Below are 18,043 nucleotides of genomic sequence, written 5' to 3'. Positions count from 1 at the left end.
TCTCCAATGGTAAAACAACATCTTGTCTGGGTAACCTGTTCAGTGTCTCAGCACCCTCATTGTGTAAAGCTACTGCCATATAGTCATTCCAAATCTTACCCTCTTTCAGTGTAAAACTGTTGCCTCTTGTCCCATCATTACATGCCCTGGTAAAAAAATTAATAAACTTGCTTTACAGTTTATTTTCACTCAAGCATTATTATTATCTGCTATATTAAATGTCACGTGCACTGCAGAGCATGTATGAGGTGTGCATCCTTATTCTTCAGTTGCTAGATGAGTAATATGTAATTATACTGCCTTGAAGAATCTTTCCATTTTCGTCAATGAAATAGCTGTCAGAAACACAACTATATAGCAGACTGTCTAGTACAGGTTTACAAGTAGGCCTTATTCCTAACTGCATGTTACCTGTAGGCAAAAAAATTATACATGTCATTGTGCTCTTGTCATCATTAATGATAAGGACCCAGACAAGAACCCCCATCCTGATGCGTGGATGTTTTCTGCTCCTATCTTGTCCTTCCAAAATCTAAAATTAATGTCTCAAAACTGAGTTTGTGCATAGTGAGAATTTAAATCTCTGTAAATATTACTACTGATTTTGTGAAATACATTAGTATTTTGGAACACTTTTACCCACCTAAGGAGAAACCTAGACATGTGCTATGTAAATGAATTGTTATTCTGTATGCTGCAAATGCATGTTGAGTTGTAGGTTTTGTACACTTTGCGTTTTGCAGCACTTCGGCAGTTAGGAATAACTGAATGTTAAAAGCAAAGATATGCAATGACAAATTTGTTTTCTCAAAGTGTTTTAGTTTATTTTTCATCATTTTATTGATTTCCTTGGTGAAAGGTATTAGTCTGACAGCTTCTGGATATTGATAATCTATCAGTAAAGGTGGGAGAGCTAGGACAGAAACAGCACAGGATTCCATACAATGTCCTGGTATCTCCCTACAAAAACCCTCTCTAAACTTAAGACACTAGTGTACTCTTCACATCATTCAATACTGTTATTCCTCCTCCTCCTTGCAAGAATATGAGACAGGCTGAATATCTTCTGTCTGAGTTAATGAAGTGAACTGTAATCTCTGGTAATCTTACGCAGAACACTGAGTAAACAGTAGTGTCAAAAATTAGGGCTTCATTTATTGTTTGCATCCTATGCTCTTTTTTGTGTGTGTGTGTGTGTGTGTTTGTTTGTTTGTTTTTTTAAGCATTTGTTCTTTTTTTAATATTCATTCCACGGTAAGAAGCTTATTATTCCTATGCATATGAACACCCTCCCTCCCCCCCAACTATCTTAAACTGATGACAAAATTTTATGCATTGAAGATCTTTCAGCTGTTATAATTGTCTGTAATGATATTTCACACTACCAAGCAGAAATCCGTAGTAATGCTGAAAATCTAGCTGAAGGAAATAGTGTACATCTGTTAGCACAGCCAGTACTGCTAGTAGGTCTCAGAAGCTTAATTTTCTTGAACCAGAATTGTATTTTATTGTAAGTACAATGCAAAGTACAAGACTGGAATTTACTGTATCAGAAAATTAACAATAAAAATGTTTTCACTAAAATGTACTTGGCTCCTGAAGTTACATACAATGGAGCTACACATTTCATTTTTGGAAAGTTATCTTTCATTAGTTCAAGATTATCACACATAGTCCATGTTTGTCCTATGGCTGACGTTGAAATCAATTGCTGTGTAGGCTTCAGTGATGAAGTGTGGAAATAGGAGCAGTTAGTAGCATGGTGATGTTAGAAAGTCCCAAGCATGTTGTTTGTAGCAAGAGAATAGATACGCCATGAAGTGGGAGCCATACACAGCATGGCACCCAGATGGTCTTAAAATTAGATTGTGGAAAGCAGGTTCACTTAACAATAGTCAGTTGAACAGGATACAGGTAGCTGCAAACAGTTATTTAAAACTGGAACACAATCACTTCAAAAAGGGTAATCTGGAAGCCTTTCTTTCTGCAACAGTGAATTAGGTCTGTCTGGATGAAGGGAAGCTTATTTTTAAAATCTTGAGAACATTAGCAAGAAAAAAACACTCTGGAAATGACATCTGAATACAGAAGCAACAGTGTCTTAGGCTACTGTTTTGACTACAGATACTGTAGTAGCCTTTACAAGGAATGGGGCTGGAAGGCTCATACCTTACTAGTATATTTACAAGAATAAAAACAAAACAAAGCAAAACTGTATTTGAATTTGTAAGTGCTTTGGAACCCATTTCTACTGAGCTTCATTACCATTCATAGAGACAGAGAATCCAGAATTGATTCAATATGTTGCAGTGTTCGGATTTCAACGTGATTATGGGCTTCATCTGCTGATCTTTGAAGCATAGTGTAAAATTCCTTTTTGTTTTTAGTGCAGAAGAATAAGGTCTTTATAAGATCATTGGGCAGTAATGCTTTCGTGGGTACATTTTGCACGTTCTGTATTATAGTATTTTGAGTGGTCTTTAGAAACTTTAAGATAGGTGTTGAGCCTGCCCGCTTGGAAAGTCACTGAGATGGGAATTCATGGTTCAAAAATCACAACTCTTTCCAGGATGTCTTCAATGTCTGTCATGTACTTTTCTAAAGATTTGATAAAGATTTGATAAAGATTTTGCTAAAGATTTTTATTTTTTTCTTCTGTAAATGTGGATACATTATCTATTTTCCAGGTTGTTCCTGAACCAGAATCTTCACATTGGCAACACCTTCAAATATATGTAGTAAAGCTAAGCTTGTATCATCCGCAGATGATATTAAAACATTTCCAAACAACAATTTTGTAGTGTTCCACAATGATTTTGAGATTTTTTCTTTTACAACTCTTCCTGTCTTCCATCACTGAAAATTTTAGTATTTTTTCCCTGTTAAATGAACTTTTATTTAACTACACATCTTTTAATGTTTTTCGTCTTCTTCCTCATAATACGATCCTAGATTGCTGTCTACTCCCTATAATATAGTAAGATAATATCCAAAAATTGCATGTTTATGTTAATATTGGACACAATTGTATTTCTGAGTACATATTTCAGTCCATTTATGACTCTTTATCTTTGAGCATTTAAAGCATTTATTACATTTTAATTTAACGCTAACAAGTATAAGTATGGGAGGAGAGGGGAGGCTTCTTCCGAATATTCAGCCTGAAGTTCAAAAAACATTCCAAATGGCACGCTGTAATAACATTTGATTAACACTTCTTAGCAGGATAATGAGTCCACAGATTGAACAAGCAGTTCTGATGTATGAAACTGAAAGCTGAGAAAATTATTGCATTTTCAAATACCAAATAAATGATCATCAAAGTTGTATTGAAAAACCTTTTACAAAGAATATAGGCAAAACTGATTATTCAACTTGTAACACTAAATATTGAATCAAGTAGGATGAGACCATATAATCCACATCCTTGATTACTTTGCAGAGAGCACATTAAAATCCTTAAACTATCCTTGTACATGCACTTAATCACTTGCCACCATCCCTAGGAGGTCCGTGTGGGCATGCAACATGGTCCTTAATTGTAGAGAAATAAAATAGTCATCCGAGACTGGAATGGCTGAGCTGTAGAGATTACCTTACAAGGGCTGCATTCTGACCAAGGGGGGAAAAAATAAAGGAAAAACATGGTAGGGAAAGTGGTGTATTACTGCATGCCATACAGGCAGCACAGCTTACACCATGTACTGCTCTGTTTGTCTTGGCAGATCTGTGTGCGCGGATCTGGCTGTGGGCGTGATTCTGCCAAAGATGGTCAGTGTTCAACTTACACCCATGTTTAGGTCTCTAGTTACGCGTTTGTCTACCATGTGCTTCTCTCTGCCAGTCCACAAAACAATGGCTTCCTAGCCATTTCTACTCTGAATATAAGAATGACTAATGTAAGCAGTGTGACCATGTACTAAATGCTTAGTTGAAGCTGCGTGATCCAATGTATTTAGATATTTTGCCTGTAAGCCAAAAGGAAAATATAGTGCATAATAAAGAAGCTTTTAGTGATGGTTGCTGTCACAAAATTAGATCAGAAAAATTATATACAGTTTCTACCACAATGGATTACAACATTCTATTGGTACAGGTTACAGCGTTTCATGGCATACAGTGCAGAATGCCTGATGGTGATGCATTTCACAATCTGGTTTTGGCAGCTTCTGGGGCATCCTTTCTGTGGCTGAATTTGTGTCTTCATTTAGACACAAGGCACACATTGCAAAATGCTGAAGTCCCATCTCATACATCTTTAAGACATCTATGTCCAGCCGTGATCCCTTGTCCCTTTGATGATGCAAAAGTCAAATTGATATGTTCAAATAAAGCTAGTAACATTTATATATTTACATTTGTTGAAACTTAGCAGCTTATTCTTTACATCTGCTACAGATGTTAAATGTTTTTTATGTGGATGGATGTAGTCTGTTAATTGTTCTATGGACAGACAGATCTACAGAAATAATCACAATTCCATATACTGTCTCTGAGTTCTGGATTTTACATTTAGATCTCTGAAGCGTGTCAATGATGAGTAAAATCGCAAGCAGAAAGAAATTTCCTGTTTACTATGCATCTGAGGAGGCTTCTAGCATATGTTGATTACAGCAGGTACCTGACATAGACTATTTTGCCCTCATGAAAAAAAATCCAAAAGTAAATCCATGCTGCTTCAATTGTCTATACCATGATTACGTGGAAATTCCACTTCTCTCTTTGGAAGCAATGTCATGATTTTACAAATTAGTTATGCACTGAGGTGCTCATAACTGCAGAAGTGTCATTTTGCCTTTACTGGAGTTTGAGTGGACTGTTGTGAGAAGCCCCTCAAATGCATAGGTTCTTTCACTTTCTGGGGCTATATGTACCGATCTCAGTCCAGAACCAATTGTTTAAGCATCATGTTGAATGTGTATTTTCCTCCTCCTTGCATTGTTTATCTCATTGTGCATTACACTATGTGTATCTTCCCTGTTTTCTCCCAGTTATGCTTTTGCTTTGTTCTGCAGTCTGATAAAATACTTAAAAAGTTTTCACACTGTTTCTTACCTTTATTCTCCTTCATGTGACATGGATTTTAATGATCCCTTATCCCTTTCCCTCTTCTCCTTGCTGTAGTTACTTTTTTTTTTTCCTGTCTACTTTGTGGGCAAACTGTTCCATATCATCATGTTTACTCCACTGTGTTTTCTCCTTTTAGTCAAGGAGTTTTCTGTTCTTCTCTGTAGAATTACACTTTATGACTACCAGGCCATGTGTAGAACAAACAAAGAGAGTAGCGACAGTGCCCATAACTTACTGAACGTAAGTACAGTGAATTTTCTGAGCACCTTTCCATGCAATCACCAAAGAAAATTGTTGCAAATATCTCATGGCCATTGTAAGTCCATTATTTTAATTTGGAATGTGTTTATTTTAGTACATACAAGGAATGGTTCATTATAAAAACAAACAAACAAACAAAAACAGTGTTGAGCATTTTCAAATTCAAGTATTTGTGCAGTCATTTTTACATATTTTTACACTGGATCCCCATTTCTGAGGTTCTGTCAGAATGCCCATTGTACCATGCAAGTCCTCCTTCTCAGGACTTTGTGAACAGCTAGAGTGTGCTTTGTATGGGTGGCTGGAATCATGCATGCCCCTTCTATATGTAAAGACATATACACATGCAAAAATGTAATTCAAATTTTAAATTGATTTTTTTTTTTAATATAAGAAAGGACAGGTTCATTGGCAAAGCATACGAGTCAATGATTTTTACATGTTATTTTTTTCCTAGTATTTAAATAAGATAACTTTTAAAGTCAAATTTCAATGATTGTTTAAATCCTTTTCTAAATCAGCTCTGAATACAAACCATGTCCCTTTGCAAGGCCTGATTAGAGTCAAGCTGGGTCTTGCAAGGGCAACACATCCTTCTTTCCAAACCATATGTCTAGTTACTAACTCCAAGGGCATTTTATAATCATTTGTATGTTTTACTGCTTACCATAGTAATCTATCATTTAGAACTGCCAGAGCATTAAATAAACTATATCTCTTGCATATTAAAAAGATTTTTTTAATAGCTGTTTTAGCATTAAAAATTATGTAAAGGCTGCAGCAAAATACTGTAGTAGTTTTACCAGTCTGGAAAAGTTACCTGATAGTATTTTTAAATCAACAGGGATCCAGCTAGAAAAAATAAGCCTATACTTAAATTGTTGAGGAAATATAAGAGTTCTGGCAACTTCCAAATATCTATAGACATATAGTTTCTATGGTTTGTTTAATAATCATTTGCACTTTGGGATGTTTTCATTTACATGACCCCATGTTTTTCAAATACCTGCAAAACTGGATTTATTGCACCTGCCAGTCTGTTATGTAGTAAAGCCTGAACTTAAAAAAAGATTGGTATAATAACAAGTACCAGGCTGTGCAATGAGACTTACACTGTTGATGAAATAGTACAGGATGCTGTGAATCACATTTGCATGAGAAATTGCAATATATCAAAATTGTTCGCAGCATCCTTCCATCCCAAGGCATGGAGTTTCAGCTCAGTTTGCAAGTATTCATGGCTTGTTCTTTGTTTATATTTTTTAAAGATGTACTAACTCTTCTTTTATACCTCAAGTGACTTTTGTAAGATTCAATGAGACAGATGGGCAGAGCTTTGGTTAGTTTCCTGTTTTTCTGTTGATTCAATCACTTCTAATAACCATGACTTCAGAGAAAGTACAAAGAGAACGTGCATTAAAACAGGTAGAGCTAGAGCCCCCAGAAGTATTATTATTATTTTTATTATATTTTTTTTTCTATTTTAATGCCACAGTTTTGCACATATAGATCAGGTTATTACGAAGCATTCAGTACATTTTCTACATAAGCAATGTGTTTGTTCACAAATATTTATAATTCCATTTGAGAATTATGGTTGTATAAATAGAGGAATAGATACACGGAGAAATCAAATAAAGTTCTAAAATTAATATTTTTCTTCATACTTTAAACAGTAGAGAAATGGAGCACAGGCATCAGAGACCGTGTGATGCTAAAGGAACTCAACATTCTCCCACAATTGTGGAAAGCAGGAGTCAGGGCTGGACCCCTGTATCTAGCATAGGTTTTTAGGCTATGTAACTAAAATGATAAATTAGAGATGGACAAGATTTACAGATCATTTGTTCCATTTCTTTACCGGTATGGGATTCCTTCTTAAAAGGTAACCAGTTACCTTGTTATTTAGCATAGTTTCTTGTTTAATATTTTCCAAGTTCTGGATAGGTCTCTGTAGAACCACTTTGTTCTTTGCTGAGAGAGAATAAATCCTATTGCGATTTTTGAGGCAACCGCCTTTGAGTGGGAAAGACTGTCTTAGTAAAATCACATTTCATGAGAATCACAGAATCACAGAATTTCTAGGTTGGAAGAGACCTCAAGATCATCAAGTCCAACCTCTGACCTAACACTAACAGTCCCCACTAAACCATATCCCTAAGCTCTACATCTAAACGTCTTTTAAAGACCTCCAGGGATGGTGACTCCACCACTTCCCTGGGCAGCCTGTTCCAATGTCTAACAACCCTTTCGGTAAAGAAGTTCTTCCTAACATCCAACCTAAAACTCCCCTGGCGCAACTTAAGCCCATTCCCCCTCGTCCTGCCACTAAAATTCCAAAACATTTACGCATTTTATATTCATTATATTGAAATCTATTATTTTCAGATACATTGAAAGAATTTTTTCATTTTCTCATGGCTTTCATATTAAGAGTAATAGCTTTTTAAATTCATAATATATTTTACATTAAATATATCATATTTATAAATAATAAATATTGTTTTCCACTCTATCACTTGGCATTATCAAAAGGAAAGTATGCAACAAAATTTTTAAATTATTGTGTGGGAAATTTCAAGTTTTCTGATCTGGAACAAAAATAAATAAGATATCCCACAGAGCTGATTTTTTCTTTTTTCCTCTACATCTCTAGGCAAGGCTTGTAGCTTTTTCATCTTTTCCTTTAAGACCTTAGTAGGTGAAACCTACATTCACCATAATAGGTGAAACCCTTGATAGTCTCAAGCTTTCTGCATTCTGCTAGTTTGCTCTTTCAACTTTTCATGCCAGTGAATGATGTTCATTGGCTTTGGGTGTAACAGCTCTGTACAGCTTCTGTGCCTTCTGAAAACTGTCACTGGCAGTTTACTGCCCTGCCAAAGGGCACTGCTTCTATAAGGTGCTCATTCAGCCAAGTAAAACATGATTTTAGACATCTGAGGAGTTCTGTTAAAGTCAGTATGACTGCTTGCATGTACTAAAATGCTCTGCTGGTATGGAATCTGAAAAATGAAACTGCCAATTTTTATGCAGCTGAGAGACCCTAACACAAATGTTTGAGAAGACGAGGTTCTCCTTTCCTGATGTCTGAAAACTGACTTTGCTCCCTGAGATTCTTTCATAAATAATTAATCTTCCCAATCTTTGTTACAATCCAGAAATCTTTGTTACAATCCAGAAAAATAGAGGGGGGAGAAAGAATCTTAAAAATTACTTACACTGCTTACAAGGGGGCTTTCAGTATGACACAGATGACTTTATTTAGGCAATTTCGAACTTCAGAAGCTTTTCCCAGTCTAATTAGACTGAGATAATGAATGGACATTTACATTAAAGAGAGGCAAGTCTGAACTACAGTCTGAGTAAAGCCCTTATTATCTACCAGAGCTGTTCCTCCAGCAATAGCCTGGGAAATAGGAACCTCTAGAGGTTAAATATTTAACAATCACTTGCAAAACTTTCCTCTTCCATCTGATAATCCGTCTGGCCAACCACATTAAAAGGAAATTTCATTACTATATATTTTAATATTCATTTTAATATTTTCTTTCATAAAGAGTTATTCTTTTTCTCATGCTATCCATGCATTTGAATATCCATAATATTGCTTTTATGTGAGTAATTCAGTTAAGATATAAATACTGCATATTTTGCCTTTTTATTAAATGAGTTGCTTCTCCTCAGCCTTATAATGCCTTCTTTGCTGCAGTAAAATGGATTATGACTGAGCTTGCCTTGTAAGTAAATTTTATCAAGAACTTCAGAAATATTTATACAAATTAATGAGTATTTATACTTTTGAATACTTAATGAACATTTGTACTTCTTGCCTTTTACATCTATTGTGCTGTTTTTCTTGTATTATTTTTAATTTAGTTTAATAGTATTTAATAGTTCTTGATGTTTGGCAGTCCAATTTAGCATTGTTAAAATCTGAAGAAACTCTAGCTATATGAATGTACAGTTGCACTTTTATTATGTTATTCATGGTCTTCACTTATATCTGTATGTCTTTGCTTAGTAAGTCTGGCAGATTGAGATTCACAAACTAAATTTGTTATTGTGGTTGCTGTTAATTTTAACATAAATGCGTGGCTGTTTGTAATGTTGCTTGTGTGGTCTGTTGTCAATATAGCAAACTGTTAGAGTGATTCATTGTGGTGTTTGTCATTTAATGAATTTCTGTAAGATAGACCCTTCACAGCATATGCCAGATAAGGTGTACTCTGTAGATTATATTGATTTTTTTAAAAAAATCTTGTCTAATTTTTCTAGCAATTTAAGTTAATACATAATGAGCCTTGCCTTTAAGAGAGTTTGACTGAGAAATCACAGAGAAATATCATATGAGAAAGAAGCCTTAATGCATTTTGTTATTAATCTGTTCATTTTATTATTGTATTTACCAGAGAGCAGAGTTGCAGATTGAAGTGAATTTTATCTACATTGAAATAGATTTATTTTTTTTTCTTGTAGTCATTTTGTTTTAATTGCAAATTAAATGATCTTTCTTCAGAATTTGTGATAAGAGTTAAGGAGAATTAACTGGCCAGAATACAGAGATTGATCTTACATGCAGCTTTCAAAGTAAATATCAGGAAAAGAAATCATGTTAAAATCAGACTGATGCAAGCCATAACAGCTTCAAAAATGTTAAGAAACCCTGTGATTACAGATACTGTTGTTTCATGTACTTATGATAAACTGGATGTTGGTTTTACATTCTTTACACTCACACTAACTGACAGACTGGTATGTTTCAGTCCATGCTTCAGAGTAAATTGCAGTATTTTTAGTGGGGAAAATGCATTCTCTACACATCTAGTTAAAGCTGGAAAGACAATGGTTAATCACTCTTTGCCAGTCCTAGAAATAAAAAGAGTTTTATTATTTTATTATTTATTATTTTAAATCCCAATGTAATGCTAGGAATTATTTTATGTGTACTCCTGTATGGTAGCCAGGACAGTTATAAACTTATGACAGTCAAAATACCACTGCATGCTAAAGAACAGCTTTCAGTAATGTTCAACAGTAAAAATGCTGTATGCTGCTGTGCACTGAGAATTTTAATGGAGACCAGATAAGAATAAGAATGCTGCTAAGTAGTAGGTTAATCTGTGATTTATTGATGAATTTCAGAATGAATTCTCAGTGGTAAAGTACAACACAGTGAAAACACAAGAATAGCAGAAGTTGATTACCCCAGACATACACTAGCCACATGAATTCCAGTTCTAAATTAACTTTTATTTAGAATAGGATTAATGGTATCAAACTACAGGCAATTTAGTGTTTTGAAAATATTCTGTGGGATAATTTGAACAATCTAATAATTTCTGTAGGTTCCTTGTGGAGTTTAATCTATGCAGTTGGTGGCACTCTGATCTAACAGCAAAAGGTAAGTGTAATATATATATATAATTTAGATGTCAATAATTTTTTAGAATAAATAACAGACTTCTGTTAAAATTGGTTTCTCTCTCATTTCATCCTTTTCTTTTTTTTAATGTTTTCCAAAATATAAGATAACTAAGGTATTTGAATAACCAGAGTGCTTGTGTGTGCTCTAGAAATACAGTACACTACTATAATAGAAAAGTTAAAATAGTAAATAATGATTTTTTTTCTACAGTGTTTCCCTTCGTTCCAAAGCAATCTTTATGAATAAAGCAATTACACTTGCCTTTTTCTGATTATACTATTTATTTTTTCCTGGGGCTATTATGACATGTATGAAGTTCTTGTGCTGGAAAATACAATTTCAAATAAATTCCAAAGGAACATGGTCATTTCAGTATAATTTCATAAGGAGATAGGTTTTAAAACTTAAGATAGTGACTTTTTACACTTTTATTTTTAAACAAGAGGTTAAAATATGTATTTTTAATCTTCCTAATCAAAATAGACATTTTAAACAAAAAAAAAATCTAGATTTATAAAAATTCAGTTTACTCCAAACAATATTTTTAAATGTTGAGGCCTCATCTGAAATGATAATGATATTTTAGCCATAAATAATAAATCTTATCCTAAGGAATGGAAGTTTTGAATTTCAGCTGCCTCTTATATTTTAGCAGACTTTTTATGACATTTTGGAAGTGTTGCTCAAAAGTAAGGTGCTAATTTGCAACAATACCATTCAATTGGCTACTTCATAAGCCAATTGTGCAGCATGCCCTTGACTGGTATAATGATTTAAAGTGAATTCTTCAGCTTCGTATTTGCAGATTTCTATATTCCTCAACAAGGCAGGAGATAAAATTGTTAATTTAGATTTTAATTCTTATTTACACTGACTGGATACTAGGCTGTCTTTATGCCAGAATAAGATCCTGAAAAAAGTTAGAAGAAGTTAGACTGTGGGGAAAATGGAACACCTTGATGCCCTGGAATATTCTGGTGTCCTCTATAGTAATAAGATGTTGGAACTCTTCTAGAAAATTAGAATAATAAAAATATATAGATATTATATATAAATATACACTATATATATAAACTGTCCTAAGAGCAACTGGACAGTATGGCAGTAAGTGGCAGAGCACTCGTCAGCTTCTGCCTAATATGTTTTAAATGCTGTGTAGGGGGAAAGGGAGGCTGAGATGGGTGTCTGCTGGAGGTGAAGATTTGATAAGAGCCTTCTGGAAATTTACATGCATCGACTTAGTGTAGTGTTTCCCATGCTGATGGAAACTCCATACTGCATTGCAAAGCTGAAGCCATTTCTTCTGGTACATGAACAGTCTGTTGTAGATTGGATGCACATATACAAACACCTCTATGAGAACCAGATAGGCACCATTTGCTTTTTGGGCTGCTTCATAATCAGTAGTTTCTACATGAGTCTTCTAAAAACCATCAGTAACTTTCCAATGATGTCCCTAAAGGTGATGAAAAAATGTCTGACACTTATGTCTGTGAAAGACGCTAAAGTTTGCTGTGCTAGCCCCAGAAAAGGCAGAACTGTCCCTTACATCTGAAGAAGAATGGCAGTTATGCCAGTCTTAGAGCTTGGTGCTTGTATAACAGTTAAAAAGTAGCCTGAGTAGGAAATGGGTAACTTTTTTCAATGTTTTTTACAAGTGTACTGTACATATATGCTGTGATATATCCTGACATGAATATCCAATGGCAGTTGCATTGTATGCTAGGGAAAACATCCTTTAAGGGCAGCATCCCTCTTTGCCTCATAAAAATACATGTCTGTTTAGAGCACTACACATGAAAATTCAAGAGCATCCCCACACAGCTGCAAATTTATCAAACTCCAGTAGGAAAAGCACTCCTGAATTTTATGTTGCTACAAGTGAGAGTAGACCCAAAATTACAGATGAGGTAAATTTTGGTCATTAGCAATACAGAAAGAGAAAAGAAGAGAAAGGGAGAAGGTACAGTAGAACTAGTCAGATAATTTTTACAAAAATACTAGCTTGTTAAAGTTACTTCCATAATGGAAACATCAGAAATAACAAAACTTTTCTGACCAGCTTTAGTACTTTTCTTGAGGTATTATGTGGGGGAATGTTTATTTTAATTATACACAAAAATAACAGTTCAGAAATGTGCATCCTAGTGCTTGATTGCAGATGTGGTTTTGGTCATTCCCCTGTCACTGTGTTACAGATACACCACTGGCTCTCAAACAGATTGTCTCGAATGGAAGATCTGTGGAGTCCCAGAGCCTGTTTAGTGTAATCTATTTTTGTCATACTTGGTCTTGTTTTCTCACTTAGCAATTAGTTTAAGATAGCCTTAACATTTGTGCTGATATGCAAGTGTGTTAAGGAAGACTAAAGGGTTGGAGAGGAAAAAGAAAGGGAATGAGAGAGAGAGATTGCCCAACAGATACATCAGCGTGAGAGTCAGAAGAGCTGCCTTCAGTTCCCAGCTCTGCTGCTGTCCTGTAGTTTGACCTTGAGCCAGTCACACTGTTTCCTTGTACATTGATTTCCCAAGCTTTAAGGCATAAATAGTGTCACTTCCTTCTCCCTTGCACTGTTTCGGCAAAAGGGCTTTGGATGAAAAGCATTATGGAGCCTTTATTATTACTATTTTAGGAAGCAGATTACAAGCATTAGTTCTGGGTAAGGTAAGCTTCTGTCCCCTACCCACAGAGTTATTTTAACTGCTGAAAGTCTCTAAAGATTCCCAAGTAGTAATCCAAAAAAAGTATTTTGGCTCCATTAATATCTACTAAAATTTAGTTATCAAATACTTGTAAACACCCATAGTTAAAGAGTTAGTGATTCATAGCATCACTGAAATAAAAACAACAGTAAGTCCATCCCAAGTCCCCAAGTCCACAGGGAAATAATAAAAAACTTGTGCATAAATATGAAAAAAAAAAAAAAAGGCTGGCAAAGGCTAAAATATGAATAACTACTTTAACAGTTATGTGTTACTAAATTACATTCTATGGATAAACTTTTTTTTTTTTTTTTTTTTTTTTTCTCTCTTTTAATTGAAAAAATAGTGTTATGCACTGCCTAGGAAATCTCACAGGGTGGCAGAAGCTGAGTAACATTTCTGTTCTCTGTGAGCTCTGTAATACAGCATCTCATCTTGTTCAGAATTTTGTGTGCTGTTCTTCCCATGTTAACATCAAGATATATATATATATTTTGTATGCCTATAGCACAGAGACTGAAGCAAACCCTAGAGCCCTGTGATACTGAATATCCAGCTTTTGTTTCTGAACGCACTATAAAGGAGACCACAGGGAATATTGCTTGCGATGACTGTTTCAAGTAAGCTCTTTCAATTTTTTTTTATACAACTGTTTGTGACACAGCAGTAAAACTGAATTATCCAAGGTTATGTTAAAGAATGTACATGTTATTCTTTATCTTAAATAATGACCTCTGTCAGGGTGTCATTTCTCTTATTCTAGGGGTCATTTAGAAGTTTGATACTCTTAAATTAAAGCAGTGCCCGCTGTTTTCTTTTAAAAATGTAAAACCAGTAGAGACTTTTGCTAATTTCAAAGAATAGTGAAGTCTTCTCCTGGAAACAAGCAGCATTCCAAGGGCAAGTTCTGCAAAGGTTTAGATACAGAGAATGTTGTACTGTTAGCTCTCCTACACAGGAAGGAAACCCTGGATAGGTTACAAGTTCCCCTGTGGTACGGTGAGATCTGGTTGTTTTGCTCGCATGCCAAACATATTGCCTGCTTAGAACTGTTAGGCTGAAAGAGTGGGAGAGGATTAAACCTATCCTGCAAACTTTCATTGCAGGGAAGCTAAGTTAGTAGCAACAAATCTCATGTGTCAGTGCTGTAACCTTGTCAGTTCTGCCAGTGCTACTGTAAATTCACTCCTCAGAGGGTTAAAAGAAGAGATATTTACAGTAATAATTTGTCTATTAATATAAATGTTCAGAAGAATTTATAAATCAAAAATTGTTACAACTTTCCCCTTCCAGACTAAATCAACATGCAATTAGCAAACAAAGGTGAAAACTTCTTCTCTTTGAAGTTAATAGGAATGCTTCTGGATTTGCTCCTAAATTTTCTCTTCAATATCTTGTTTTAGAACAGGAAATAAGAGTAAGTAGATCGGAGACATATTTTAAGTGCTAATAGTCACTTTTAATTTGCTGCTGAACAACTTCTAATTAAAAGGAAATTATTAATGTCTCATGTGAATAATTCTTCTTATATGGGCTTGTGAGATAGAAGCACAAGTGCTTTGTAAATTGATCCGAGGAAACCCTTTAAGTGCAACAATAGATACCACTAACTGAAAAAGGACAAACTCAACAAAATCAAGCTATGACTTTTCCACTTGACATACCAAATACAATGTATATTACTCTGCTATGGATGCTTGTGCCAGCTTTATAGAGTTCAAGCAGCTTTGTGATCATTTAATGGGGGATTACTGAGAAGTTGTGTAACAAATTATCATATCTTTCATGATTAAATATTGCAAACAGTCATGTCTCCATGAAAAGAAGATTAATTTGACAAGATCAGGTTTTCTCAAAGGAATGCAGATTTCAGTCTGTCTTCTTAGGTAACTTCAGGTCAAAGGAAATAACTTTCAAAAATAACACAATTCTGAAATGCTTGGACAGTGCTGAGTTGGAAACTGCGTTTAGTGAAAATTATAGTATTTCAAAAATAATGCACTAAGATCTTTTTCATAGAAAACATTTTGTGTTCCACAGTGGAAAAAAAAAGAAAAAAAAAGAAAAAAAAAAGAAAAAAAAAAAAAAAGAAAACCCTGTAAGTTACAACCTGATCTTAAGGCACCCATTATTTTTCTCCACAAGCAATGACAAAACCTAAAGAAGTAATCCAGAATAACTGTTAGATTCTCATGGGAAAGTTCTTCATTAAAGTGTTTACCCATTGTCATTAACAATCTACAAATTGGATCTAAGATTGCAGACTGCATTAGATTCCAAATATTTTTGTTGTAACCCCGGACACTTTCCTGCAGAACAGCTAAGGAATTTGACCCAAAAGTCCTTTGTAGATCTACAGCTTCTGACCCAGTTTTCTGTTTTGTGGCCTCAGTATCAATAAATATTTTTACAAGCAAGTGTATTGCTTAATACTTGTAATTTAAGAATGATGATCTCAATGACTCAAAATTAGGGTTCAGCTTTATATGCAGAGTCTTAAACTGATGCTGTGTTCTGCACATCGTCTATTGCATTCTGGGGGCTCAATTCAGATCCCATTGAGACAGTGAAATTATTTTATGTGCCCTCTTTGGATTGTGTTATAGATTAATCTGTTTATGATGTATACTTGCAAATCTTGATTGCAAATAGAAGAAGAGGTATGTAAATATTTAGCTGAATATGCATGCACTCTAATATTGCAGGCTTACCATTTTGTTTCAAGGACACTCTAGAAAAATCAGTATTCTGTGAACAGGTTTGCAACCAAAAGTTGTGCAGATACTCTGCTGCCAGGAAGTTTGTGTCACAAGTTACTTGTTCAAGTCACTGTCTTTCTTTCCTACGGTGTCAGGCACAGTAGAGCCCTTGTAAGGAGTATAAAAGCAGTTGCATAGTAGAAGTGAAAATGATGACTGCTGTTAATTGAAACCATATAATGTTACTTAGATAAGACATTTTGGAGTACAAATACTATGTTATTGCTAACAAAATAACAGTCGTAGTCAACAAGGTCACATGGTAAGAGTCAAAGGCTCAGTCTGATTCAGTACTGGATGTGCTGTTACTGGTCTTGTAGGAATACTCTACACTTCACAGTGCTTAATTGAAGGGGAATAGTTACCAACTGTAGTTATGAAAACTAAACCTTGTTCATATAAATGTTTCCAATCCTAACATTTCATGATGGGTGCTTAGACTTAAAATATCCTTAAAAATAAATCACACTCAGTAAAAAGGACTACATGTTAATTACTTCATAAATAGCTGGCTCACCTTTGCAAGCCATCTCTGAAAACTTATTCAGGCAATGGAAGAGAACCTATAAACTGAAGTGGACTTAGGTCAGGCACTAAATATATACAGACATATAAAATATACTCTGTATATGTAAACTTATCTCTTACTAGCAGAAAATAAATACTACTTTGAGATAATTTACAATGTTTAAAACTGATTTTCGAAAATATAGGTTTTATTAAGAAAGCAGGAGCCTAAAAGAAAATAAGAATTAAAGTAAGAATGTCATTAGGGTCAGGGTTTGGCTGTCCAACCCTGTAATTTTTTGTTATTCAATATCCCAACTATTATTAAATTAATCTGTTATTTAAACAGCAATCAAAAACAAGTCAAGCCACATTTTCTAAGCACTGTCAACAAAAAAACTAGGATTCTTTAAAAATCTGAAATGCTTTCATGTTTTCCAGTAAGCTATTCCCTTTTATAGGAAAGGAAGAAAAAAAAAAAAAAAAAGGGGGGGGGGGGGGCGGGGGGAAATACAGAAGCATATCAGAAAACTCGGATGATAGACTGTTAAATGTTCCATGGCAGCTTCAGTACTGGGAACAGTTAATTGCCAAGGAGAAATTCTTTTTTATCAGTGTTGACTGGCACTCTTTGTTGAGTCAGAAAGATGCTAATGCCAAAGACACTTGGTGTAGGTTTTAAAGATGTTCTGCTGTTCAGAGCTGTGGTTTTGATTAGGCATTAGATTTGAACTCTTTGGCTAAATAAGCATCTCAATGCTTTTGCAGTGTTGTGAGGTATTGCCCCAATATGTTCGCCAATTTTTAATGCAAGTATGTCAACCAACATTCTCCAGCGGCTCTCACTGGTTACATGACCAGTTTTTGCCTTTTGCTACTCTCAGTGTTGCAGAGTTTAGCTGATGATATTTAAAAACCACTAAAAATTTTGTGTTGTTTTAAATTAGAATTGATAATGGATGTTATGATTTCTGACCAGTGAAAGATGCCAGATATTTTTAGTATATCTATTCATCCATTTTTAGAACAAACAGGAAGGAAAACAAACAAACAAACAAACAAAACATTTTTTCTCATTACAAATCTAATATTCACATGAAAATTCTGATATTTTTGTTCAGTTTCATTCATTTTTATAAATACCATTAATTTTATCATTAACTCAGGCAGCTATGAGTGGGGGTATAGATCATCTGTAAACACAGCAATTTACTCATCAAAATACTCGATGGACTTAAATATTAAGTATGTATTAGAATTTCAAAGTTAAATTGAGTGCGTGGTTGCCAAATTTGCATGTGTAACTCTAGAAACTA

General features: G+C 34.6%; 1 protein-coding gene across 1 annotated transcript in view; it reads left to right on the top strand.

Moving 5' to 3' along the window:
• Positions 1–18,043, top strand: part of CACNA2D3 (calcium voltage-gated channel auxiliary subunit alpha2delta 3) — a 437,646-nt gene that overhangs the window by 404,487 nt on the left and 15,116 nt on the right. The window contains exons 26-29 of the mRNA XM_035337879.1: positions 5,235–5,310; positions 9,019–9,071; positions 10,680–10,735; positions 13,970–14,081. Coding sequence (XP_035193770.1) covers positions 5,235–5,310; positions 9,019–9,071; positions 10,680–10,735; positions 13,970–14,081 — 297 coding nt within the window. The remainder of the gene's footprint in view (positions 1–5,234; positions 5,311–9,018; positions 9,072–10,679; positions 10,736–13,969; positions 14,082–18,043) is intronic.

Source organism: Oxyura jamaicensis, chromosome 12, assembly GCF_011077185.1.
Source record: "Oxyura jamaicensis isolate SHBP4307 breed ruddy duck chromosome 12, BPBGC_Ojam_1.0, whole genome shotgun sequence".
In the NCBI taxonomy this organism is placed as follows: Eukaryota; Metazoa; Chordata; class Aves; order Anseriformes; family Anatidae; genus Oxyura; species Oxyura jamaicensis.
This window is presented reverse-complemented; position numbering and strand designations above follow the sequence as displayed.